Source organism: Ranitomeya imitator, chromosome 1, assembly GCF_032444005.1.
Source record: "Ranitomeya imitator isolate aRanImi1 chromosome 1, aRanImi1.pri, whole genome shotgun sequence".
Lineage (NCBI taxonomy): Eukaryota > Metazoa > Chordata > Amphibia > Anura > Dendrobatidae > Ranitomeya > Ranitomeya imitator.
Window position 1 is genome coordinate 927,091,884 of NC_091282.1, and position 26,618 is coordinate 927,118,501.

The following is a 26,618-nucleotide window of genomic DNA, read 5'->3' on the forward strand; positions in this document are numbered from 1 at the left end:
GGCAGATTTGTCGGCTACTCATTCATATTCCAGATCTGGGGATGTGATGACAAGCTGTGCAGACCATAACTAGTTCACTGACCCTATTGTCATATTAGTCATTATGTGTTTTGTAACATAATATTCCATTCTGCTTTGAGGAACCTGTTCGCTTAATTCTTCAATACCCCATCACATTAGACAGCTCCAGCTGACTACATTACATAGTGCAGATAATGAAGATGTAATCCTGTGCATTATAATTACGCCTGAAGAGTCATTGCTCATGCAGCCACAGCTGAGCCCATGTCTCCTGAGCTTGAGCAGCAAGGAGAAGCATATTTATCCTGGAAGTCTTCAAGCAGAGGCTGGACAGACATCTGTCTGAGATGGTTTAGTGAATCCTTCATTGAGCAGGGGGTTGGACATGGTGACCCTGGAGGTCCCTTCCAAATGTGACATTTTATGACTCTATACAGAGGCTGGACACACATCTGTCTGAGATGGTTTAGTGATTCCTTCTTCGAGCAGACAGTTGGACACGATGACCCATGAGGTCCCTTCCAATTCTACCTTTCTATGATTCTATGTACTGCACATGCACATGGTGATGTAGGGATGAGTGAAGGAGGTTTGGTGCAGGACCAGTGGGCAGATGAAGGTTCGGCCAGTACAGCTTACGTCACTGAGCATGCCCCGACCCACCGGCTTCTGCTCGGATTCTGTGACTATTCTACAGAACAGACCTGCTGTGTACTGCTCAGATCCATGTTAGCAGATGATGAAATGTTTTTCCAGAACTAAACGGGAAAAAGCCATGGACGCTGCTGATTCTTGTTTTTAATTTCGTGAATTAGAAAGCAGTGTGACCTCTAGCCTTAGCAAATCTGTTTCATGGTTCAAGTATGAAAACTTGCCTATCTGCCATCTTAGAGAATGTTGTCTCCTTTGTTTTCATTTTGCAATAGAAATATTTTAGAGTGTTTTCTGCGTATCATGACTTGCTGCCCTACTGATAGCATATGACTTCACTTAGTGATCACTGATGGTCCAACCTCGGGAACCCTCACTCAACCTAAAACTGAGGGAGAAGGGGTGCAGAAATGCTTCTGCCCGTCATTAGTGTTGAGCGATACCGTCGGATACCAATACAAGTCAATGGGACACAAATATCGGAAAGTATCCTCTATGGTTCCCAGGGTCTGAAGGAGAGGAAACTCTCCTTCAGGCCCTGGGATCCATATTCATGTGTAAAATAAAGAATAAAAATAAAAATATTGATATACTTACCCTCGGACGCGCCCTGGTTGTCACCGCTGCAACCACCATGCTTCCCTTTCTAAGAATGAGCGCGTTAAGGACCTTCGATGACGTCGCGGCTTGTGACCGCTCATGCGACCTATCACAAGCCGCGACGTCATCGAAAGTCCTTAACGCGCTCATTCATAGGAACGCAAGCATGGCGGTTGCAGCGGTGACAACCAGGGCGCGTCCGAGGGTAAGTATATCAATATTTTTTATTTTTATTCTTTATTTTACACATGAATCTTAATCCCGATACTGATTCCCGATATCACAAAAATATCGGAACTCGGTATCGGAATTCCGATACCGCAAATATCGGCCGATACCCGATACTTGCGGTATCGGAATGCTCAACACTACCCGTCATCCTCTTCTATGTTTTCTTTTTTTTTCAAATAAGTAGTGCAAAGCTGCACTAGATCACTGTGCAAAAAAATAAACAGCTCCATCACTTTGTGTAACGGGAATACATTTTTATAAGCAGAAATACAACTATTTATTAACCATTAAGGTAAATGTGAAATCTTAATTGTTCATAAATTTCCATTTTTTTCATTCATATTCTTTCATTTGTAGGCCAGTTAGTTTCATAATATACCTGTATATTGGTGTCAACGCTCTAAAACCTCTTTTTCTATTCCCAAAATTATAGTATTAAAGAAAATTCTAGCCACTCTTTTTATTGAGGTTACTTTACCTCCAATTATATTTGGCAATCACCTGATAATCATCCTTTTCTCACCGGTGGTTTAGTAGTTTATATTTTACACTTTTTCTTCAACAACCTTAGACTCCCTGTAAGCATTAGATGTAAGCTGCGTCCAATGCTCTGCTGTCTATTGAACGCACGTGAATCCGCATGTGTTCACTGAACCGTGTGGATTCACCACGTCCAATACGTTGTAAGGGTGACATTTCCCTTGCGGAGACTATTGACCTGCTGCGGTCTGGAAACACGCGCCGCATGTCCGTCTCTGAAAATGAGTCCCGGACATCTATGGATGCATAGTTGGCATAGGATTTCTTAAAATCCCATCCACTATGTTGTAACATCTGGACGCTGCGGGTTAGACGCTGCACAAGTACGCAGCATTCACTGATCATGTGCACATACCCTTACACCTCAGGCAGGGGACTCTCCTATAGCCAAATCAGATCTCATGCTTTGCACTGAGCAATGGCAACACAGCAAAATGTGTGTCTACAAATTGAGATTCTGGTCTTGCTTTTATCCTATGTCATGGGGCAAGACTTGTTAAAGGATTGATGTAGACTTTTAGGATTGCTACTTACATTAGGTGGCACAAGAGTACAAGTCTTCTTCCTCTCTGAAGAGTCAATTTACATATTTAAATTCCCAGAGGAGTATTGCACAGCCTACAAGTCTCCTTACCCTGGCATGTCAGGCATGTTATTCTCCACAAGGAGAAACATTACCCCTTACATCCGAGTCAGAGGCCTCTCACACAGCCAAACCTGACTTTTTGTTTTGCGCTGTGGAGGAGCAACACCCCGAAACATGTATCTCCAAGTTGAGATTCAGGTTTGTCTATGTCATATTGCAAAGCTCTTTAAAGGGTTGATGTTGAATTTAGGTATCGCTGAATCCAGTAGATGGCTCAAAAGTCAATGTCCTTTTCCTCCCTGAAGAGAAAATAAGAGAAGCAGCTGGAGCAGCACCTGAACCCTTGTTATTGAGCTAGACCAATGACATAAGGTTACTGAAGGGTCCTAATACAGATTTGAGTAAGTCGCCACAATTTAAAGTTATTCATTGTGATATATAATTTGCTTATTTGTCTTTTGATAGGATACTGGAACTCCAGCAAAATGGGGACATGGACCTGCTAAAACATAAGTGGTGGCCCCGCAATGGACATTGTGACCTATACTCATCTGTGGAGCCTAAACAGAAAGGCAGTGCCCTGGACATTAAAAGCTTTGCAGGAGTATTTTGCATCTTAGCAGCTGGTGTTGTTTTATCCTGCATCATAGCAATGGTAGAAACATGGTGGAATAAGAAGAAAGGCTCCCGAGTACCTTCTAAAGAGGTAACTATTCTATACTTTGAAGCAATGCCAATGATATTGTTTCTCCGACACAGCTGTTTCTTTTTTTTCCTGATTCCACGCAAAGATTTTTAAGCAGGAATAAACTAGGTTCAACCCTTCAGCGACTCTTGACTTAGCCGGATTTTTAGGTTATTTACATTTTTTTTTAAAAAACACAGCTTGAATCACAGCATAAACCAGCATTAAACTGCAAAGTAGGTCGGATGAATCAAATATTTAAAAATCTGATGAATTACCCATACCTTATTCCACATGCAGCCAGGAAAAACGAGTACATTTGGTTTGTACAATAATCCACTGTATTTGTTAGCAGGGCTGCCAAATCCTAATCTGAAGCCAAAAGGAAGAAGCAAACAGATGCTTGAAATTATGATGGCCGTAGAGAAACAGTGCCATCTCGCAGTGTTTGAATATGCTCCATTTCTCCCCTCTTATATAACATGGTGACTCATACAGAATAACTAGCCGTACATATGTTACGATAAAACTGTGTAAAAGAAGCAACACATAAAGAAAAATAACAACACTAAACAGGCAGGGTACAAACAGTTTAAAGAAAACATTTGCAAACAACATGATGTGATTAATTAAAGTGCACCTCCAGAATAAGTGCATCCCAGCTAAATTATTATGGGTGTGTTGGGGGAATAGTTTTTTTTTAAAAATATATTATCAGTAATTTGATAAAAGACAATCTAAATATATAGCAGGTAAACTATTTATAATCCCCAAAGTTTTCCAGCAGACATGGACATTTCTCACATCATAAAACCCTGCTGTTGTCTTCGGTCCGGGGAGACCTATTTTGAACTTTGGTATTTTTGGAGTGTTCAAGGTGCGGTTCTGAAACTTGTGGTTGATTGACTTAATTGAGGATGGGTCGGTCGGCCACGGGTTTCAGAGCCGCATCTTGAATATTTTAAAGAATATTGAAGTTCAAGGTCGGTCGTTTTTGACCGAAGACAACAGCAGGGTTTTAATAATCATGGTTTAAATTTACAACATCAGTGGTAATCATACAGCAATTGCTTCCAGGGCCTACAAGAACCCTTTGACAATTTTGCCACTGGTATAATCCCAGAAAACTCATTTAAAGGCTTCTTATACTTTATCACTGATTTCTTTTATTCTCTATTTGCTTCTTAAATGCAAAATTAATTAACTGCCTAAATAGTCTTCATCGAATATTTCCAACCACTTTGCTACTGTACAGCCTGTGGCACTCCTTTACATAGCTGGCTGTTCTGCAAGCTCAACTATCTAAATAGTCTTCATTATAAATTACGATAAACTTTTGATAACACACTGCTTCTGTGGATTTAGTATTACTGTCTATGTCAGTAAGGGCAAGAGGGGACTGGACTGCGGCTGTACTTGAAGAACAAGGCAGTACAGGAATGAAGCTTTGCTGATGCATGAGAGCTAGTGAAAGCAGCAACGTCCTGAACACACACCCTTCACATCCAGGATGTATTGCTGAGATAGATATAAATATAGCCTTAAACTTGCATATGAGAGAATCTTTAAATGAAGGGCTGGAAGGTTGTCACCTGAAATCTTTTTTATTATTTCCAGGTAATCACTAATGTATGTAATTTTTTTCTTGTTGCATTTAATACCATCAGTCTGTCCAGGTATCTAATATATTTTAAGGCAGGTAAAATAAAAACAGATGTTTATTATCAGCATGAAAACTATAAATAGCTGTATTTTAACCCTGCTGTTGTCTTCGGTCTGGGGAGACCGATTTTGAACTTTGGTATTTTTGGGGGTGTTCAAGATGCGGTTCTGAAACTTGTGGTTGATTGACTTAACTGAGGATGGGTCGGTCGGCCACAGGTTTCAGAGCCGCATCTTGAATATTTTAAAGAATATTGAAGTTCGAGGTCGGTCGTTTTTGACCGAAGACAACAGCAGGGTTAATAAAATTGCAGCCTGCCTCTTACAGCTGTGTACAATCTACAGAACAAATATTATGGCACTCTTCTAGTTCACAATATCTCTGCAGCATAGTTTATTATTAAGATACAACAGCCCGTGGATGGCCCACGTGATTGATCATGAGACCCTTAGTCAGTGTTTTTCTTTGCGACATTTATTAATCCGCCTAACATTAAACAAAACATTTGTAAGTAAAACAAAAGTATTGCTTAGGGAATCTGTCAGCAAATTTTTGCTATGTAATCTGAGAGCAGTATAATATAGGGTATGAGACTGTGATTCCAGGGGTGTGTCACTTACTGGGCTGTATGTTGTAGTATCAATGCAAGCAGATTAACACTGCCGGAGTACAACTAATGCGACCAGCAGTCAGGCTAATCAGTGTCCACCACTGAAGACCAACTTGCCCACAATGCACGGTGTACACAGAAAGCTGCCAGTCAGGAGTGTGGGCGAGGTTATACATAACTCAGCCTTCTGAGCACCGCTACATCTATAAACAGAGAAAACAAGGATCATAGCAAAACTGTGCCAAGCAGCCCAGTAAGTGACACATCCCTGAGATCGGGATTTATTGCCCTATGTATTACTGCTCTCAGATTATATGGCAAAAACCTGCTGATAGATTCCCTTTAAACTTCAGGAATTGCAATGATCTCAACGTAAAAGAGCAGCGCTACTGACGTTATGTTTAAAAGTTTGTGGCTTCTTATTATTAGTGTGATTAAATAAGATGTCCTTAGAACTGCATAGCATGAGACACACGAATACACAGAATGTTCAGATCAGGTTTTTGTAGTGACAGTGTGCAATGCTTCATACTGCAGCTGATCAGGCTGGTTAAGCAAGCTTTACAATGAATGGACATAAAGCTGCCAACATTTCTGAAATTGGGAGATATATTTTCCATAAAATCCATACTACACCTCTTATGGTTGTCACATGAAACACAATAAATGGCATGTCCACTTCCAGAACTAAGTAGTTCCCAGCTGGGAATGGGATGGTTGCCTTCTCAGTGATGTAAAGCGGCATGTACATGCACAACTATTCAGCTCAGCAAGTGGAATTGACTCTTGATCAGTGAGACATAGGGAGAAATCATGGAGTAGGTCATTTTTTTCTGGTTTTAGATGCATGTGGCTGTTATTTGTAATTATTGCTTTTTGTCAGGGAATTGGGCACCTAGAAATTCAAATGCCTTTCTGTATTTATCCCACTTAAAAAATAGTTTAGGATGGCAGGTTGCAGAAAATTACAGGGGTTTTCCCATGAACAAAGTAAATTTTAATCAATTAATCTTGGAATAATAATAAGATCCACAATTGGATGTTTTTAAAAAAATATTCCTGTGCTGAGATAATCTTATAAATGTGCCCCTGCTGTGTACTGTGTAATGGCTGTGTGTGACCTCGCAGGAACATGGTCTGATCATACCACAGCTCCTGGGCAGGGGAGGAAGCAAAAGAGTATACAGGCTGGGCAGTATGATATCAAAGCTGATTCTGTTTGTGAGGTAAAACATTTGCTTCTTGTTTTGCCTCACAGAAATAATCACCTGCGATCTCATGCTGTCCTGTCTGTATACTCTTTTTTGCTTCCTTCCTTGCCAAGGATATCATCAAAGGATGTTCCTGCATGTAAACCTATAAGAACACACTTAGTTGTAGGGTAAGGTAAAGATGAGAGAATACAAAACCCATCAAAACTATGAATATATCCTAAAATCAACAACCAAGCGGTAGAGGTATCAAAGACAATTTTATTGAAGTGTCAAATACAAAAAATAGCAATAAATACACGTGGGCAAAAGACGATTTTGAAAAAGCAGGAAGAATCACACCCGCATATAAGATGTTAACCTGGCTGCTGGAGAAAGACACAGGAAATCCAAGCATCCTAGCTACACCAACACACCGGAATATGCTCATTAATGAGGAATGTAAAGAGAACTGGGCCGCCCTACAAGAGGGCATCAATATGCAAAATAATAATAAATACCATGCCCAAAGAGGTAGACCAGCAAAGTAAAAATATCTCCAGAGAGATGTGTAACTGTATTCAAATACAGAGCATAAGGATGTAGCTGACACCAGCAAATCCAAGTCCTAGGAGAAAGATTTCATGCTAAAACTGATGTTATAATATTACCTTGAGACATGCTGGTGTCAGAACGCCGGCGTGGTGGGAGCAGGGGGGAGCCTCCCTCCTGCTCCCACCACGCCGGCGTTCTGACACCAGTTATTGCTATTTTTTGAATACAGTTACACATCTCTCTGGAGATATTTTTACTTTGCTGGGCTACCTCTTTGGGCATGGTATTTATTATTATTTTGCATATTGATGCCCTCTTGTAGGGCGGCCCAGTTGTGATTCTCTTTACATTCCTCATTAATGAGCATATTCCGGTGTGTTGGTGTAGCTAGGATGCTTGGATTTCCTGTGTCTTTCTCCAGCAGTTAGGTTAACATCTTATATGCTAGTGTGATTCTTCGTGCTTTTTCCTAATCATCTTTTGTCCACGTGTATTTATTGCTATTTTTTGTATTTGACACTTCAAGAAAATTGTCTTTGATACTTCTACCGCTTGGTTGTTGATTTTAGGATATATTCATAGTTTTGATGGGTTTTGTATTCTCTCATCTTTACCTTACCCTACAACTAAGTGTGTTCTTATAGGTTTATATGTATTGTCTTAGAGGTATGGCCTCTGCTGGCCGAGAGGGCATTTTTTGTCTAGGTGCTCGATGTTCCTACATGGTAAGACACAGCCATTACACAGCACATTGAAAGTGCAAATTTATAAGATTGTCTCAGCACAGGAACATTTTTTTTAACACATCCAGTTGTGGAACTTTTTTTTATTCCAAGATCTATTGATTAAAATGTACTTGCATGGGAAAACCCCTGTAATTTTCTGCAACCTGCTGTCCTACAAATATTCTTCGAGTGGAGTAGAGACAGAAAGGCATTTGACTTTTTAGGTCCCGACAGTGTCACAGATATCACAGTATAGAGGGATCATCTTTATTCTCATTTGCATATGGAAACACAAGAAGCAATCAATGAATCTGAAAGAGAGAAGATGCAGATTTGATATTAGAACAAACTTTTTGACTGTGAGGGTAATCAATGAATGGAACAGGCTGCCACAGAGGTGAGTTCTCCTTCAATGGAAGCCTTAAAACAGAGGCTGGACAGACATCTGAGATGGTATAGTGAATCCTGCATTGAGCAAGGGGTTGGTCACGATGACCCTGGAGGTCTCTCCAAACTCTATCATTCTATGAGTCTATGAAAATATAGTATATTTATTTTACAAGGGGGAATATAGTATGATTGCTACCACTATGATTGATTCCATGATTGGGGGTTACTAATTCACCTTTGTAAATAAAGCAATAAAGTTCATGTTCAAACACCACTTCTTTTACTTCCGTAAGACTGCCAGAACTTTCAGAGCTTTGTTGATAATTTTGATAAATTGAATCAAGCAGTGGTAGCGCATGCATACAACTTCTCCATTAACTTTGGAGGCTTTAGGACCTCTATTCTCAAGATCGATGGGCATTCCACCTTTCAGACCCCCCGTGATCATACATTTATAATGTGGATAATGTATGTATTAGGAAAACCCCTTTAAGTAAATGTAGTTGTTCTGTTTATTTAAGCAACGGGTGTTATCCATTTAGCAACACTACCATCATGCATGAAATGCCAGTTATGGCTGAAAATATAAAAAGTAATTGTTACACAGTTATATAAATTGTATATTGTATTGCTTGGGTAGCATTCAATTACTAAGGCTTTGTGGAAGACTTTTACAAACAAATAATTCAGCCCAATGGAGCATAAAACTCAATATTTTCTACTGCTGTTGAGCAGAGCTTTGTGCACCAGAGATTTTATTCTATATATTTAAATGAGATGCAAACACAGCATTTGCCTAGACAAGCAACTTTATGCTTATGTGCAGCTATATGGCAGCTGATATTTCCTTTATATTTATGTTTCAATCTGTATCCAACGCTATTGATGAATTATCTTGTCCATTCATCAGGTCCACCCATTTAATTGGAAAAATTCCGCCATGCATAGTTAATCTTAGTTATAAAATGTTATTTAAAAAAAGCACTGACAGCAGGAAAAAAAAAATACAGCTGGACAGCGCACCTAATATGTCTAAGGGCAAATATATTAGAGAAAATGGCGCTGTCCATTCAGCACCCGAGGCGAACACTGATTTCATTTGCTTTTCAGATTATAGATTGGTTACAGGTTTCTCTTGCATGGTATAAAATTCTATAATTTCATTTTGAATATTGCTGAAATAAAATCTTAAATCTTCTTACGAATCAGCGTCTTGAAAAAAAATTATGGAGAAGAATTTTCTAAGTAGTGGATTCTGCCATTTTTGCTGTAATAAATGCTAAAGCCGAAAAAAGCCTAAAGATACATAATAAATGTATCTGATGAGTGGATTATACTGGAGAGCTCAATGACGGTCACTATAACACTATGATGGGAAGCCATGTTTCTAGCAAGAAAGCTTCACTCTACTTCTAATAGTAACCTTTGATTTAATTTTTAGCTCATGAACCAATATTACAATTGGAAATAAGTAACCTTGTAATTTATCTCAAAGGAAAAACCTGCTTCTTTCTCATCCTGGATTAAACATTCATTCTCAAAATTGTCAATTTTAAAATCTCTATTCTATGAGATTGAGATTCTATGTAGAAATGAGTGGTAGGAGGAGATATCCTATCTCAGTAAGGCTACTTTCACACTGGCGTTTTTTTTAATACGTCGCAATGCGTCGTTTAGGGGAAAAAACGCATCCTGCAAAGTTGTTTGCAGGATCCGTTTTTGCCCCATAGAGTTACATTACCGACGCATTGCGACGTATTGACACACGTCGCAACTGTCTTGCGACGGTTGCGCTGTGTTGTGGCGGACCGCCGGGAGCAAAAAACGTTAAATGTAACGTTTTTTGCAGCCGACGGACCGCTTTTTCCGACCGCGCATGCGCGGCTGGAACTCTGCCCCCACCTCCCCGCACCTTACAATGAGGCAGCGAATGCGCCGGAGAAATGCATCCGCTGCACCCGTTGTGCGGCACAACAAACGCTAGCGTCGGAATCTCGGCCCGACGCAATGCGACGGACCGAATCCGACGCTAGTGTGAAAGTAGCCTAATGTGACTATGTTTTCACTGTAAACAGATTTTACCCATAAATTGAGAATTTTGGGAAAGAATGATCAGTCCAGTAGGAAAAAAGCAGATTTCTCTGATAAGATATAATACAAAGTTTCTAATTTTCAAATGTACGTTTGATTTATTAAATAAAAATTAAAATAATTATGTTGATTTATGAAATAAAAATTAAAATAATTATACTTTAATGTTGACTAGGCAGCTCTAGCATGAGATATGTTGCACTCTCTTGCTAGAAACATGACAACTTTAATCTGTCAGTAGGATCAACCCTCCTTAGCCATCTCTATGGGCATGTAGGTTTTACAAAGTGGAATAAAAAGACACCTTGATATCTGTGATATGTCTTATTCCAGAGAAATCCATGTTTTTCTTACATGCAAATGAGCTGTTAAGATCTTATGGGCCTGACACAGCTCTGAATGACACTCTGCTTTCATAGTGTATTTTAAGTGAACTAAGTAATGACTGACACTTTGCTCTCATAATCACAGACAGCTCTGCAGTGAGATAAGAACTTACACAGTACAACAGAGCTAACAAAGTATAACAAAAGTGAAGTATATCTCATTACAAAAACATTGGCAGCTGCACTTCTACTTTCACAGTGGTTCAGTTTTCATCTCACAAGCAGACGGTGCAGAAGGGCAGTACAGCAGATGTGACAACTCTGTGAGAAGACAACTGCAAATGTGCTTGTTGTGTTTGTAATCAGACAAGATTCAACTCTGGTGTACTGTGTTAGTTATATTCAGGCACAGCTCTGTAGCAGAGCTGCCAGCACTAAGAGAGGGTAACTGTTGCTGCAAATCTTCACTTCTACTGTAGCTGTACTGTGCTGAGCTTTGCTGTAATGTGTTGTGATCTCACTGCAAAGCTGTGTGTGATTATGTGAGCAATGTATAAGTAATTGCTTGGTTCACACTGGTAACATCTTCTTTCAATTAAAATAAGCTCTGAAAGCAAATTCTCATGCAGATTACTGTCCAGCCCTTAGATCTTATCAGCTAATTTACATATAAGAAAAGCATGGATTTCTCTGGAATAAGACATTGAATCGCAGATATATAGATATACTTTTATTCAGCTTGCTGTGACCTACATGCCTATATACATGGCTTACGAAGGTTAATCCTACAGATAGATTTCCTTCAATAGTTTGCTGCTGACCGCCGTTGAGCTCTCTAGTATAATCTACTCAGAAAAATTAAAATGACAGTTATTCTTTAAACACTAATATTATAAAGTTACAAACTGCCTTCAGTAGTACAATGGAACAGAGGAGGTTCACTGGGAACTTCATAGATTGGTTTCTTACGGTTGACCAGCAGCATAAGTGGATTAGATCCCTGTGCTCAACATCATGTGTTAGTTTGAGCAATATAAAGCACACTGCCTTTGAGCAGTAATAGAAAGTGAGTCATGGATAATTTTTTTTATGATCTGGCTGTCTGATAGGTAATTCTATGATTTCCATATTTCAGAAGACAAAGTCATTGAGCAATGCCAATTAATGCTAGTGTAAGGAAATCTTAATGTTACAGCTTCAATTTTGCTGGCATCGCTTTAATGAAACATCTCTCTTGCCCTAAATTTGACTGCTTACAAAATAACGGCCTCAAATCCATTAACCAGCCAGATTTCAATGTCCAAAATCCGTTGCAAACATTACTAATGTTCTTATGGCTGAATGGACTCAAAGCAGATAAACATTTTTCTCATATTCCAAAAAGTCAATGCTAGCCCTAGTGAAAAGGGTCACTATATTGCGAGCTTTGGAGCTGAGAACGATATTACTTATTGGGAGTCCTTATACTTTTATATATTGTATACCTGTGAACATTTTGACATGTGAATATCTGAGCTCGGTGACCAGGTAAGTAATGTAGCTACCAAACATATGTTCTTTAGATAAAGTCTGAGTTTTTTTGTGCTGAAACAGATTTCATGGAGGTCAAAAGACAATATACCAATCATCTACAAGTGCTTCTCACAAAATTAGAATATTCTTATTTCTATATAATACATGAGTTTAACTTTTTGTATTGAAGAACTGAAATAGATTAACTTTCTGATGATATTCTAATTTTGGGAGAAGCGCTTGTATTTCTTCACAAACAAAATAGTCAATGATACCATTCTGTTCATGCAGCTTATTTTCTAAAGTTATTAAAATAAATACTAGAGATTGTGGAAAGGTGCTAAAAAATCCAACAAAGTCTGTTTTTTTATGTTATACACTTCTGATATCTGATACAGATCATGATATTTATCTGTATATAGAATGTTAGCACCCAAAAATGTATTCAACACATATCAATCCCATTACAAAATCCCAATTTCATTAAATGAAGGTAATTGTCTGACAGTGTATTACTGAAATATATTTGTTTACTCGGAAAGAACATTAGGAAGTTGCTTTAACCAACTGCACAGTTTCAAACAGGTTCCTGCTATAGAAATTTGTTCCAAGTCATATTCATTCAGTCATTAGGCATCCCACGTTTTTCATTCTGTTGTTACATTTTCATAAATGACGACATTTCCAGGTGTAACTATTAACATGGTGCAAGCATTACAGCCCATAGCACACTGGTAGATTCCATTGTGTTCATGTCTCATATGGATTCCATGCTGATACATTTTCTCTATCAAATTATAATTGAAAGCCCATAAAATTATTCTTCCATTGGTAATGACCAGAAATAGGGAGAGTTAAATAAATTAGACATAGCAATTTTAGTGTGTTTAGAAAGTAAATAATAGAGCTGATAATTTTGCTAATGTAGAAATGGGAGTAGTTACCTTTCACTTTACTAAATGTGATGTATATTCTATAACATGAACTTACTGACCTGGCCCCCAAAATAGTGACTATTTAAAGGGAATCTGTCAGAAGGATCAACCCTCCTTAATTATCTATATGGGCACGTAGATCATAGGAAGCTGAATAAAATGAAACTTTGAAATCTACAATCCAATGTATTATTCCAGAGAAATCCACATTTTCCTAGTATGTAAATGAGCTGTTAAGATGCCTTGATCGGACATAAATCTCCCCGAGAATTGGCCTCAAGATTTTATTTTAAATGAAAAAGGCATTTATCAGTGTGAGACATGTAGTGACAGACATCTTCTCTCCTGATCTCACTATAAAATCTCTGTGTGATTAACACAGCACAGCAGAGCTGAACTTTGCCTTGTTACAAGCCAAACACATTTGCAGTTGTCATTTTACTGCTATAAGCTCTGCTGCAAAGTTGTGCCTGATTACAGCTAATACATCTTCAACTTCCATCTGACAGGCAGCTAGTGTGAGGAGGGGAAGTACAGCTGAGCTGAAACACTATAAGAGGAAAGCTACAGTTTCAGATGTGCTTGTAATGCGATAAAGTTCATTTGTACTGCACTGGGTTAGTTATCATTACACACAGTGCTGCAGTGAGATCAATAGAACTGCCTGTCTTTCATTACATGTGTCACACTGGTAGCACCCCCTTTCATTTAAAATAAGCTTTAGGCCATGTTCACACAGTGCGTTTTTTACCGCGGAAACGCAGCGGTTTTGCCGCTGCGGTTCCGCGGCTGTTTTCCATGCAGGGTACAGTACACTGTACCCTATGGAAAACAGGACCCACTGTGCACATGGTCCTGAATTGAAAAAAAAAACCGCACTGATTAGCTGCGGTAAAAAAGAAGTACCATGTCACTTCTTTTTGTAAAACAGCAGCGGTTCTGCACCCATAGACCTCCATTGTGAGGTGAAACCGCAGTAAAACCCGCAGATCAAAAATAGATCTACGGGTTTTATTGCGGTTCGTGGTGCAGAACCGCTGCAGCAGGAAGTGCGGGGAAGCGGGCGGAAGTGCGTGGGTGGAGTGTGGCTGCCCCGATCCCACCCCCCCATGCTCCGATGCCCCTCCCCCGTGCTCCGATGTCACCCCCCCGTGCTCCGATGCCCCCCCTGTGCTCCGATGCCCCCCCGTGCCCTAATCTCCCCCCCTTATACTTACCCGGCCTCCCGGTGTCCGTCCGGCCGTCTTCTCCCTGGGCGCCGCCATCTTGCAAAATGGCGGGCGCATGCGCAGTGCGCCCGCCGAATCTGCCGGCCGGCAGATTCGTTACAAAGTGCATTTTGATCACTGAGATATAACCTATCTCAGTGATCAAAATAAAAAAAATAGTAAATGACCCCCCCCTTTGTCACCCCCATAGGTAGGGACAATAAAAAAAATAAAGAATTTTTTTTTTTTTTCACTAAGGTTAGAATAGGGTTAGGGTTAGGGGTAGGGTTAGGGGTAGGGGTAGGGTTAGGGGTAGGGTTAGGGGTAGGGTTAGGGTTAGGGTTAGGGGTAGGGTTAGGGGTAGGGTTAGGGGTAGGGTTAGGGTTAGGGTATTTTCAGCCATTTTAACCCTAAAAAAATTCCTAGAAAACACACAGACTCTGGCTAGAAAACTGCATCAAAAAACGCATCAAAAAACGCATCAAAAAAGGACCAAAAAAGGACCAAAAAAAGGACCTGCGTTTTCTGCCAAGAGCTGCAGTTTTTTAAAAAACAGTCCTGAAAAAAAAAGGATGGAAATCAGGAACGTGTGAACATACCCTTAGAGACAGATTCTCAGGGATTTTTGTGTCCAACCCATATATCTTAGTTGACATTGATTTCTCTATAACAAGGCATTGGATTGCAGATATCAAGGTATCACATTATTCCACTTTCTATGACCTACATGCCATATAGACAGCTTATTAGGGTTGATCCTACTGACAGATTTCCTCTCAGTCTATGACATGTACAGGTGCTTTTCACAAAATTAGAATATCATCAAAAAGTTAATTTATTTCAGTTCTTCAATATAAGAAGTGAAACTCATACATTATTTGGAGTCATTCCAGAGTGATGTATTGCAAGTGTTTATTTCTGTTAATGTTGATGATTATGACTTACAGCACATGAAAATGTAAATGTCATTGTCTCAGTAAATTAGAATACTTTATAACACCGGCTTAAAAAAATTATTTTAAAATCCAAAATGTTGGCCTCCTGAATTGTATGTTCAGTAAATGCACTCAATTCTTGGCCGGTGCTCCTTTGGCATCAATTCCTGCATCAATGCAGCGTGACATAGAGGTGATCAGCCTGTGGCACTGCTGAGGTGTTATAGAAGCCCAGGTTGCTTTGATAGCAGCCTTCAGCTCATCTGCATTGTGGGGTCTGGTGTCTCTCATCTTCCTCTTGAGAATACCCCATAGATTATCTATGTCGTTAAGGTCAGGCTAGTTTACTAGCCAATCAAGCACAGTGATACTGTTTTGTTTTTAAACCAGGTATTGGTACTTTTGGCAGTGTGGACAGATGCCAAGTCCTGCAGGAAAATTAAATTTCCATCTCCAAAAGGCCTGTCAGCAGAGGGAAGCATGAAGTGCTCTAAAATTTCCTGGTAGATGGCTGAACTGACACTAGTCTTGATAAAACACAGTGGACCTACACCAGCGGATGACATAGCTCCCCAAACCATCACAGATTGTGGAAACTTCACACTAGACCTTAAGCAGCTTGGATTTTGTGCCTCTCCACTCTTCCTCCAGAATCTGGGACCTTGATTTCCAAATAAAATGCAAAATTTACTTAATCTGAAACAACACCTTGGACGATTCTGGCATTGTCTATTGGTCATGAGTGACTTGACACAAGGAATGTGACACTTGTAGCCCATGTCCTGGATATGTCTGTGTGTGGTGGCTCTTGAAGCAATGACTCCAGCAGCAGTCCACTCTTTGTGAATCTCCCCCACATTTTTAATGGCCTTTTCTTAATAATCCTTTGAAGGCTGCGGTTCTCCCGGTTGCTTGTGCAACTTTTTCTAGCACACTTTTTCCTTCCACTCAACTTTCCATTAATATGCTTGGATACAGCACTCTGTGAACAGCCAGCTTCTTTAGCAATGACCATTTGTGGCTTACCCTCCTTGTGGAGTGTGTCAATGAGTGCCTTCTGGACATCTGTCAAGTCAGCAGTCTTCCACATGATTGTGGAGCCCACTGAAACATACAGAGGGACCTCTTTAAACACTTAGGAAGCATTTGCAGGTTTTTTGTTAATTATTCTAATTTACTGAGATAATGACTTTTGGGTTTTCATTGGAAGACATTTTTTGATGATATTCTAATATTGTAAGAAGCCCCTGTATTACGGGAGTACTATCTAATACAACACGTGAGTTTAAAAACAAAATCACAACATATCTTATCTAACGTATCTTTGAAATGAAGATTGGCAACCCCCGCTACTGCATAATAGGATTTATTATTTACAGGCAGACATCTGTGGCCAGGAATCTCTTCTGATAAGCTCAAGGCCTAATGGAGCAATCATCAACACAGCTGGAGGCCAAAGCTGATAGCCCAACAGCTACAGAGCTACAGACTATTAAAACTTCTTAATAACAAACCAAAACTTACTAGGCATTCAACACCATCCTTCACTGTAAGTATCACTGAAATTTAGGAAAGGTGTAAATATTAAGTATAGGCAAAATGTAAAAATATGGCAATTGTAGCAAAAAACCCATAAAATGGGAGAAAAATTCTATTCTTGCATTTAAATGATGACGATTCCACCCAAAACATTTTAAAGTTTGGGTCTGGCTCATTCAAGATGCTGAGATTTCGCAATGCCTGGAAGGCTGCTTGCTTACTTACTTCTGGATGATACCAAAGAGGCTTGTATGTAACATGCTCTACTTTAGAAAGTATAATTTTGGCATAAGAAAAATACATGAGAGTAAGTTTTTCTCAGTTGTATGATAAGTGATAAGGCAGTTGTCATTTAGGTAAATAGGGCAACGGCCAGAAACTTTTGGTTGAGACATACAGTCCTTCTCTCCCATTAGATGCTCTTGGGCTTCCACATATGCAATAATTGATTGACTAATACTGAAAAAAAATGAAATGGGGGAATGTAGCCATCTTTAAAGTAAAAGGAAGGTAAAAACAGAATTAAAAATGTTTATGTAAGTAGGAACGAAGGATTGGACATGTTAAATTTTACATGCCCGTTCCTTTTAATAAATAGTCACCAGATACCTCTGGCAGCTGCTCACTCTATTCTCCACATTAAGAGTACATGCAAGCTAAATATTCTATATACTCAACTAGGAAGGATTAGCTATCAGCCAGTTACTGATGGCAAATCTTGCTGTTAGCGATGTCAGAAAGTTCTATATCTCTAGGGTCAATAGTGGTATAGATTGCCATCCATCTTCTACTTTTTTTTTTACTGGCATGCCAAATTTCCATATACTCAAACTCAGGTTTTTCATTCAATGCATTCATTTCTCTCTTACTATACATGCCTCTGGTGATTGCACAGATACACATTATTCATTTCACTAGCTTTACAGTACATATTCATTGTTGAGGCCCATAGAAGAATCAAAATCAAAACTAGTGGAAAGTATCACCTCACTCCAGTTCATTTGTTTTTTTATGGTAATATTGAACAAATTAAATCGACGGAAGGCTAGCTGTTAAAAATATTCAAACTCTTTCATCATCAAAAAAGCATAAGAAGATTTAATAGGAGCGTGGCATTTTTAGGGAACCTGTCAGCAGGGATGTGCACATAAACCTACACAGTGTCAGGTCGGCTCTGTTATACTGATTAAAATGATATCTTGATTTGTGAAATCCGTCTTGTGGTTGTTGTTAACCTTTATTTTATATACAGTACAGACCAAAAGTTTGGACACACCTTCTCATTTAAAGATTTTTCTGTATTTTCATGATTATGAAAATTGTACATTCACACTGAAGGCATCAAAACTATGAATAAACACATGTGGAAATATCTACTTAACAAAAAAGTGTGAAACAACTGAAATTATGTCTTATATTCTAGGTTCTTCAAAGTTGCCACCTTTTACTTTGATGACTGCTTTGCACACTCTTGGCATTCTCTTGATGAGCTTCAAGAGGTAGTCACTGGGAATGGTTTTCAATTCACAGGTGTGCCCTGACAGGTTTAATAAGTGGGATTTTTTGCCTTATAAATGGGGTTGAGACCATCAGTTGTGTTGTGCAGAAGTCTGGTGGATACACAGCTGATAGTCCTACTGAATACTCTGTTAGCTGATTTTTTCCTGCCATAATACAAATTCTAAGTAAAGAAAAATGAGTAGCCATCATTACTTTAAGAAATGAAGGTCAGTCAGTCCAAAAAATTGGGAAAACTTTGAAAGTGTCCCCAAGTGCAGTGGCAAAAACCATCAAGCGCTACAAAGAAACTGGCTCACATGAGGACCGCCCCAGGAAAGGAAGACCAAGAGTCACCTCTGCTTCTGAGGATAAGTTTATCCGAGTCACCAGCCTCAGAAATCGCAGGTTAACAGGCGCTCAGATTAGAGACCAGGTCAATGCCACACAGAGTTCTAGCAGCAGACACATTTCTACAACAACTGTTAAGAGGAGACTTTGTGCAGCAGGCCTTCATGGTAAAATAGCTGCTAGGAAACCACTGCTAAGGACAGGCAACAAGCAGAAGAGACTTGTTTGGGCTAAAGAACACAAGGAATGGACATTAGAGCAGTGTAAATCTGTGCTTTGGTCTGATGAGTCCAAATTAGAGATCTTTGGTTCCAACCACCGTGTCTTTGTGCGATGCAGAAAAGGTGAACGGATGGACTCTACATGCCTGGTTCCCACCGTGAAGCATGGAGGAGGAGGTGTGATGGTGTGAGGGTGCTTTGCTGGTGACACTGTTGAGGATTATTTTAAAATTGAAGGCATACTGAACCAGCATGGCTACCACAGCATCTTGCAGCGGCATGCTATTCTCTCCGGTTTGCGTTTAGTTGAACCATCATTTATTTGTGTGAATATATATATATATATATATATATATATATATATATATATATATATATATATATGCAGTACAGACCAAAAGTTTGGACACACTTTCTGATTTAAAGATTTTTCTGTATTTATTTTGGCTACTTTGAAGAACCTAGAATTTAAGACATAATTTCAGTTGATTCACACTTTTTTGTTAAGCATATAATTCCACATGTGTTAATTCATAGTTTTGATGCCTTCAGTGTGAATGTACAATTTTCATAGTCAAGAAAACACAGAAAAATCTTTAAATGAGAAGGTGTGTCCAAAATTTTGATCTGTACTGTATATATATATATATATATGTATACACAGTATATACTATATGTATATCTACTGTTAGGAGTCGAGTTTCCTCTGCTGCACAGGGGGAATCTCGATCCGTGTCTGCTGCGGTCTCCCATTCTGCATCGGCCGCAGTGGGGTCTGCTCAGCGGAGACGTCGCTCCCAGCGTCTCGCTGAGGCTGATTCTGTGCATAGGGTTACTACTGCCTTTTCTGGCTCTCCTATTGTACCCTGCACTGATCTGCGGCGAGCAGGCTTCTCTGGGTCTAAGTCCTTATTTACACACACTGAGCATGCCCAGGGCAAGATCTCTCAGTGGAGGTCTAGGGTTACATGCTCAGGTACTGCAGCAACTCCCATTGGTCCTTCTCATGGAAGGTCCTGCAGGTACTAGGACTAGTTCTGCTTTGCACACTGAGCATGCCCAGGGCAGGATCTCTCAGTGGAGGTCTGGGGTCATGTGCTCAGGTGCTGCAGCAATTCCATTGGTCCTTCTTTCACAGGTCCTATATGTGCTGCAGCTATTTAAGGCTCGCATGGCCGCACGGCCATGCGCTAGTATCGTCTTATGTTATATGCTTTGCGCCAATGTGGTCATGCGTTTGAATGTGTTCAGGGACCCGGCTGAAATAAGCCCCTAGAATGCTGGCACCTCCGGCGAGGAGATTGTGTTTAAGTGTGTTCAGGGACCCGGCTGAAATAAGCCCCTAGAATGCTGGCATCTCCGGCGAGGAGTTTTGTATGCATGCATGACCACTCACTGCTCACATCTGGGTAGTTGGCCTGTGCCTCTGTGAAAGTCTAACAGGGCACAGAGCTTTCCTCTCGCGGTTACTCTGTGAAGCTAACAGAGTTGGTATATACCGCCATATAGAGCCGCCATTATATAGCAGCAGGTACTTTCCTGCACGGTGGATCCCGGGTTGCGAACGCACCAATTCCATTCAATAAATAATATATTTGGTGCGTTCCGCCAACCCTAACATCTACTATATAATTGTCTAAGGGTCACTTCCGTCTTTCTGTCTGTCCTTCTGTCTGTCTGTCACGGAAATCCCAAGTCACTGATTGGTCGCGGCTAAACGGCCACGACCAATCAGCGACGGGCACAGTCCGGTCACAAAATGGCCACTCCTTACTCCCCGCAGTCACTGCCCGCTCTGTTGTGAATTCTGTGGCCAAGCTCCCTCCTGTGGTCGAGAGTGGTACTTCGGCTGGTTCTGTCTATGAGCTTCCTTTGGTGGATGAGAGTGGTACTGCGGCTTCTGAGTTTCCTTCCTCAGGTGATGAGGTTAAGTCGTTAGGTGCTGCTCTATTTAACTCCACCTGGTGCTTTGATCCTGGCCTCCAGTCAATGTTCTAGTATTGGTCTTGCTTCCTCCTGGATCGTTCATGTGGCCTGTCTATCCTGCATAAGCTAAGTTTTGCTTGTGTTATTTTTGTTTGCTATTTTTTCTGTCCAGCTTGCTATATTGGTTTTTTCTTGCTTGCTGGAAGCTCTGAGACGCAGAGGGAGCACCTCCGTACCGTTAGTCGGTGCGGAGGGTCTTTTTGCCCCTCTGCGTGGTTGTGTTATGGCTGGCAATCAGGCAACACAGCGTGCAGTAATCAGCGCACATACAGAGATCTGGCAATAACCAAAAACAATAGGACGAGCTCTGAGACGTGGAATCTCTGTAGACTGCAGTACCTGATCTATCCTCACACAACTATAAGCAGCAGTGGATTGCGCCTATCACTACCTATGCAACTCGGCACTGCCTGAGGAGCTGACTAGCCTGAAGATAGAAATACAAGCCTGACTTACCTCAGAGAAATACCCCAAAGGAATAGGCAGCCCCCCACATATAATGACTGTTAGCAAGATGAAAAGACAAACGTAGGAATGAAATAGATTCAGCAAAGTGAGGCCCGATATTCTAGACAGAGCGAGGATAGCAAAGAGAACTATGCAGTCTACAAAAAACCCTAAAACGAAAACCACGCAAAGGGGCAAAAGACCCACCGTGCCGAACTAACAGCACGGCGGTGCACCCCTTTGCTTCTCAGAGCTTCCAGCAAAAGATAATAGCAAGCTGGACAGAAAAAACAGAAAACAAACTAGAAGCACTTATCTAGCAGAGCAGCAGGCCCAAGGAAAGATGCAGTAGCTCAGATCCAACACTGGAACATTGACAAGGAGCAAGGAAGACAGACTCAGGTGGAGCTAAATAGCAAGGCAGCCAACGAGCTCACCAAAACACCTGAGGGAGGAAGCCCAGAGACTGCAATACCACTTGTGACCACAGAAGTGAACTCAGCCACAGAATTCACAACAGTACCCCCCCCTTGAGGAGGGGTCACCGAACCTTCACCAGAACCCCCAGGCCGACCAGGATGAGCCACATGAAAGGCACGAACAAGATCTGGGGCATGGACATCAGAGGCAAAAACCCAGGAATTATCTTCCTGAGCATAACCCTTCCATTTGACCAGATACTGGAGTTTCCGTCTAGAGACACGAGAATCCAAAATCTTCTCCACAATATACTCCAATTCCCCCTCCACCAAAACAGGGGCAGGAGGCTCCACAGATGGAACCATAGGTGCCACGTATCTCCTCAACAACGACCTATGGAATACATTATGTATGGAAAAGGAGTCTGGGAGGGTCAGACGAAAAGACACCGGATTGAGAATCTCAGAAATCCTATACGGACCAATAAAACGAGGTTTAAATTTAGGAGAGGAAACCTTCATAGGAATATGACGAGAAGATAACCAAACCAGATCCCCAACACGAAGTCGGGGTCCCACACGGCGTCTGCGATTAGCGAAAAGCTGAGCCTTCTCCTGGGACAAGGTCAAATTGTCCACTACCTGAGTCCAGATCTGCTGCAACCTGTCCACCACAGAATCCACACCAGGACAGTCCGAAGACTCAACCTGTCCTGAAGAGAAACGAGGATGGAACCCAGAATTGCAGAAAAATGGAGAGACCAAGGTAGCCGAGCTGGCCCGATTATTAAGGGCGAACTCAGCTAACGGCAAAAATGACACCCAATCATCCTGGTCAGCGGAAACAAAACATCTCAGATATGTTTCCAAGGTCTGATTGGTTCGTTCGGTCTGGCCATTAGTCTGAGGATGGAAGGCCGAGGAGAAAGATAGGTCAATGCCCATCCTACCACAAAAGGCTCGCCAGAACCTCGAGACAAACTGGGAACCTCTGTCAGAAACAATATTCTCAGGAATGCCATGTAAACGAACCACATGCTGGAAGAACAAAGGCACCAAATCAGAGGAGGAAGGCAATTTAACCAAGGGCACCAGATGGACCATTTTAGAAAAGCGATCACAGACCACCCAAATGACCGACATTTTTTGAGAAACGGGAAGGTCAGAAATGAAATCCATCGAAATATGTGTCCAAGGCCTCTTCGGGACCGGCAAGGGCAAAAGCAACCCACTGGCACGTGAACAGCAGGGCTTAGCCCTAGCACAAATTCCACAGGACTGCACAAAAGCACGCACATCCCGTGACAGAGATGGCCACCAGAAGGATCTAGCAACCAACTCCCTGGTACCAAAGATTCCTGGATGACCGGCCAGCACCGAACAATGAAGTTCAGAGATAACTTTACTAGTCCACCTATCAGGGACGAACAGTTTCTCGGCCGGACAACGATCAGGTTTATTAGCCTGAAATTTCTGCAACACTCTCTGCAAATCAGGGGAGATGGCAGACACAATGACTCCTTCCTTGAGGATACTCGCCGGCTCAGATAACCCCGGAGAGTCGGGCACAAAACTCCTAGACAGAGCATCCGCCTTCACATTTTTAGAGCCCGGAAGGTATGAAATCACAAAATCAAAACGAGCAAAAAATAACGACCAACGGGCCTGTCTAGGATTCAAGCGCTTGGCAGACTCAAGATAAGTAAGGTTCTTATGATCAGTCAAAACCACCACGCGATGCTTAGCACCCTCAAGCCAATGACGCCACTCCTCGAATGCCCACTTCATGGCCAGCAACTCTCGGTTGCCCACATCATAATTACGCTCAGCAGCAGAAAATTTCCTGGAAAAGAAAGCACATGGTTTGAACACTGAGCAACCAGAACCTCTCTGTGACAAAACCGCCCCTGCACCAATCTCAGAAGCATCAACCTCAACCTGGAACGGAAGAGAAACATCAGGTTGACACAACACAGGGGCACAGCAAAAACGACGCTTCAACTCCTGAAAAGCTTCCACGGCAGCAGAAGACCAATTAACCAAATCAGCACCCTTCTTGGTCAAATCGGTCAATGGTCTGGCAATGCTAGAAAAATTACAGATGAAGCGACGATAAAAATTAGCAAAGCCCAGGAATTTCTGCAGACTTTTTAGAGATGTCGGCTGAGTCCAATCCTGGATGGCCTGAACCTTAACCGGATCCATCTCGATAGTAGAAGGGGAAAAGATGAACCCCAAAAATGAAACTTTCTGCACACCGAAGAGACACTTTGATCCCTTCACGAACAAGGAATTAGCACGCAGTACCTGGAAAACCATTCTGACTTGCTTCACATGAGACTCCCAATCATCTGAGAAGATCAAAATGTCATCCAAGTAAACAATCAAGAATTTATCCAGATACTCACGGAAAATGTCATGCATAAAAGACTGAAAAACAGATGGAGCATTGGCAAGTCCGAACGGCATCACCAGATACTCAAAATGACCCTCGGGCGTATTAAATGCCGTTTTCCATTCATCTCCCTGCCTGATTCTCACCAGATTATACGCACCACGAAGATCAATCTTAGTAAACCAACTAGCCCCCTTAATCCGAGCAAACAAGTCAGAAATCAATGGCAAGGGATACTGAAACTTAACAGTGATCTTATTAAGAAGGCGGTAATCAATACACGGTCCTAGCGAACCATCCTTCTTGGCTACAAAAAAGAACCCTGCTCCCAATGGTGACGACGATGGGCGAATATGTCCCTTCTCCAGGGACTCCTTCACATAACTGCGCATAGCGGTGTGTTCAGGTACGGACAAATTAAATAAACGACCCTTAGGGAATTTACTACCAGCAATCAAATCGATAGCACAATCACAATTCCTATGCGGAGGTAGGGCATCAGACTTGGACTCTTCAAATACATCCTGAAAGTCCGACAAGAACTCTGGGATGTCAGAAGGAATGGATGACGAAATAGACAAAAATGGAACATCACCATGTACTCCCTGACAACCCCAGCTGGTTACCGACATAGAGTTCCAATCCAATACTGGATTATGGGTTTGTAGCCATGGCAACCCCAACACGACCACATCATGCAAATTATGCAGTACCAGAAAGCGAATAACTTCCTGATGTGCAGGAGCCATGCACATGGTCAGCTGGGCCCAGTACTGAGGCTTATTCTTGGCCAAAGGTGTAGCATCAATTCCTCTCAACGGAATAGGACACCGCAAAGGCTCCAAGAAAAATCCACAACGTTTAGCATAATCCAAATCCATCAGATTCAGGGCAGCGCCTGAATCCACAAACGCCATGACAGAATACGATGACAAAGAGCACATTAAGGTAATGGACAAAAGGAATTTGGACTGTACAGTACCAATAACGGCAGAGCTATCGAACCGCCTAGTGCGTTTAGGACAATTAGAAATAGCATGAGTAGAATCACCACAATAGAAACACAGTCTGTTCAGACGTCTGTGTTCTTGCCGTTCTACTTTAGTCATAGTCCTGTCGCACTGCATAGGCTCAGGTTTACTCTCAGACCATACCACCAGATGGTGCACAGATTTACGCTCGCGCAAGCGACGACCGATCTGAATGGCCAAGGACATAGACTCATTCAAACCAGCAGGCATAGGAAATCCCACCATTACATCCTTAAGAGCTTCAGAGAGACCCTTTCTGAACAAAGCCGCTAGTGCAGATTCATTCCACAGAGTGAGTACTGACCACTTCCTAAATTTCTGACAATATACTTCTACATCATCCTGACCCTGGCATAAAGCCAGCAGATTTTTCTCAGCCTGATCCACTAAATTAGGCTCATCGTAAAGCAATCCCAGCGCCTGGAAAAATGCATCAACATTACTCAATGCAGAATCTCCTGGTGCAAGAGAAAACGCCCAGTCCTGTGGGTCGCCGCGCAAAAAAGAAATAATAATCAAAACCTGTTGAATAGGATTACCAGAAGAATGAGGTTTCAAGGCCAAAAATAGCTTACAATTATTTCTGAAGCTCAGGAACTTAGTTCTGTCACCAAAAAACAAATCAGGAATCGGAATTCTTGGTTCTAGCATCGATTTCTGATCAATAGTATCTTGAATCTTTTGTACATTTACAACGAGATTATCCATTGAGGAGCACAGAGCCTGAATATCCATGTCCACAGCTGTGTCCTGAAGCACTCTAATGTCTAGGGGAAAAAAAAGACTGAAGACAGAGCTAAGAAAAAAAAATGATGTCAGGATTTCTTTTTTCCCTCTATTGGGAATCATTGGGTGGCTCCTTGTTCTGTTATGGCTGGCAATCAGGCAACACAGCGTGCAGTAATCAGCGCACATACAGAGATCTGGCAATAACCAAAAACAATAGGACGAGCTCTGAGACGTGGAATCTCTGTAGACTGCAGTACCTGATCTATCCTCACACAACTATAAGCAGCAGTGGATTGCGCCTATCACTACCTATGCAACTCGGCACTGCCTGAGGAGCTGACTAGCCTGAAGATAGAAATACAAGCCTGACTTACCTCAGAGAAATACCCCAAAGGAATAGGCAGCCCCCCACATATAATGACTGTTAGCAAGATGAAAAGACAAACGTAGGAATGAAATAGATTCAGCAAAGTGAGGCCCGATATTCTAGACAGAGCGAGGATAGCAAAGAGAACTATGCAGTCTACAAGAAACCCTAAAACGAAAACC

The 26,618-nt window shown here is 41.3% G+C and overlaps 1 protein-coding gene across 1 annotated transcript in view; it reads left to right on the forward strand.

Annotated features, from left to right (window-relative positions):
• GRID2 (glutamate ionotropic receptor delta type subunit 2) overlaps positions 1–26,618 on the forward strand; it is a 2,297,645-nt gene that overhangs the window by 2,228,022 nt on the left and 43,005 nt on the right. Inside the window, exon 15 of the mRNA XM_069743575.1 lies at positions 3,095–3,335. Coding sequence (XP_069599676.1) covers positions 3,095–3,335 — 241 coding nt within the window. The remainder of the gene's footprint in view (positions 1–3,094; positions 3,336–26,618) is intronic.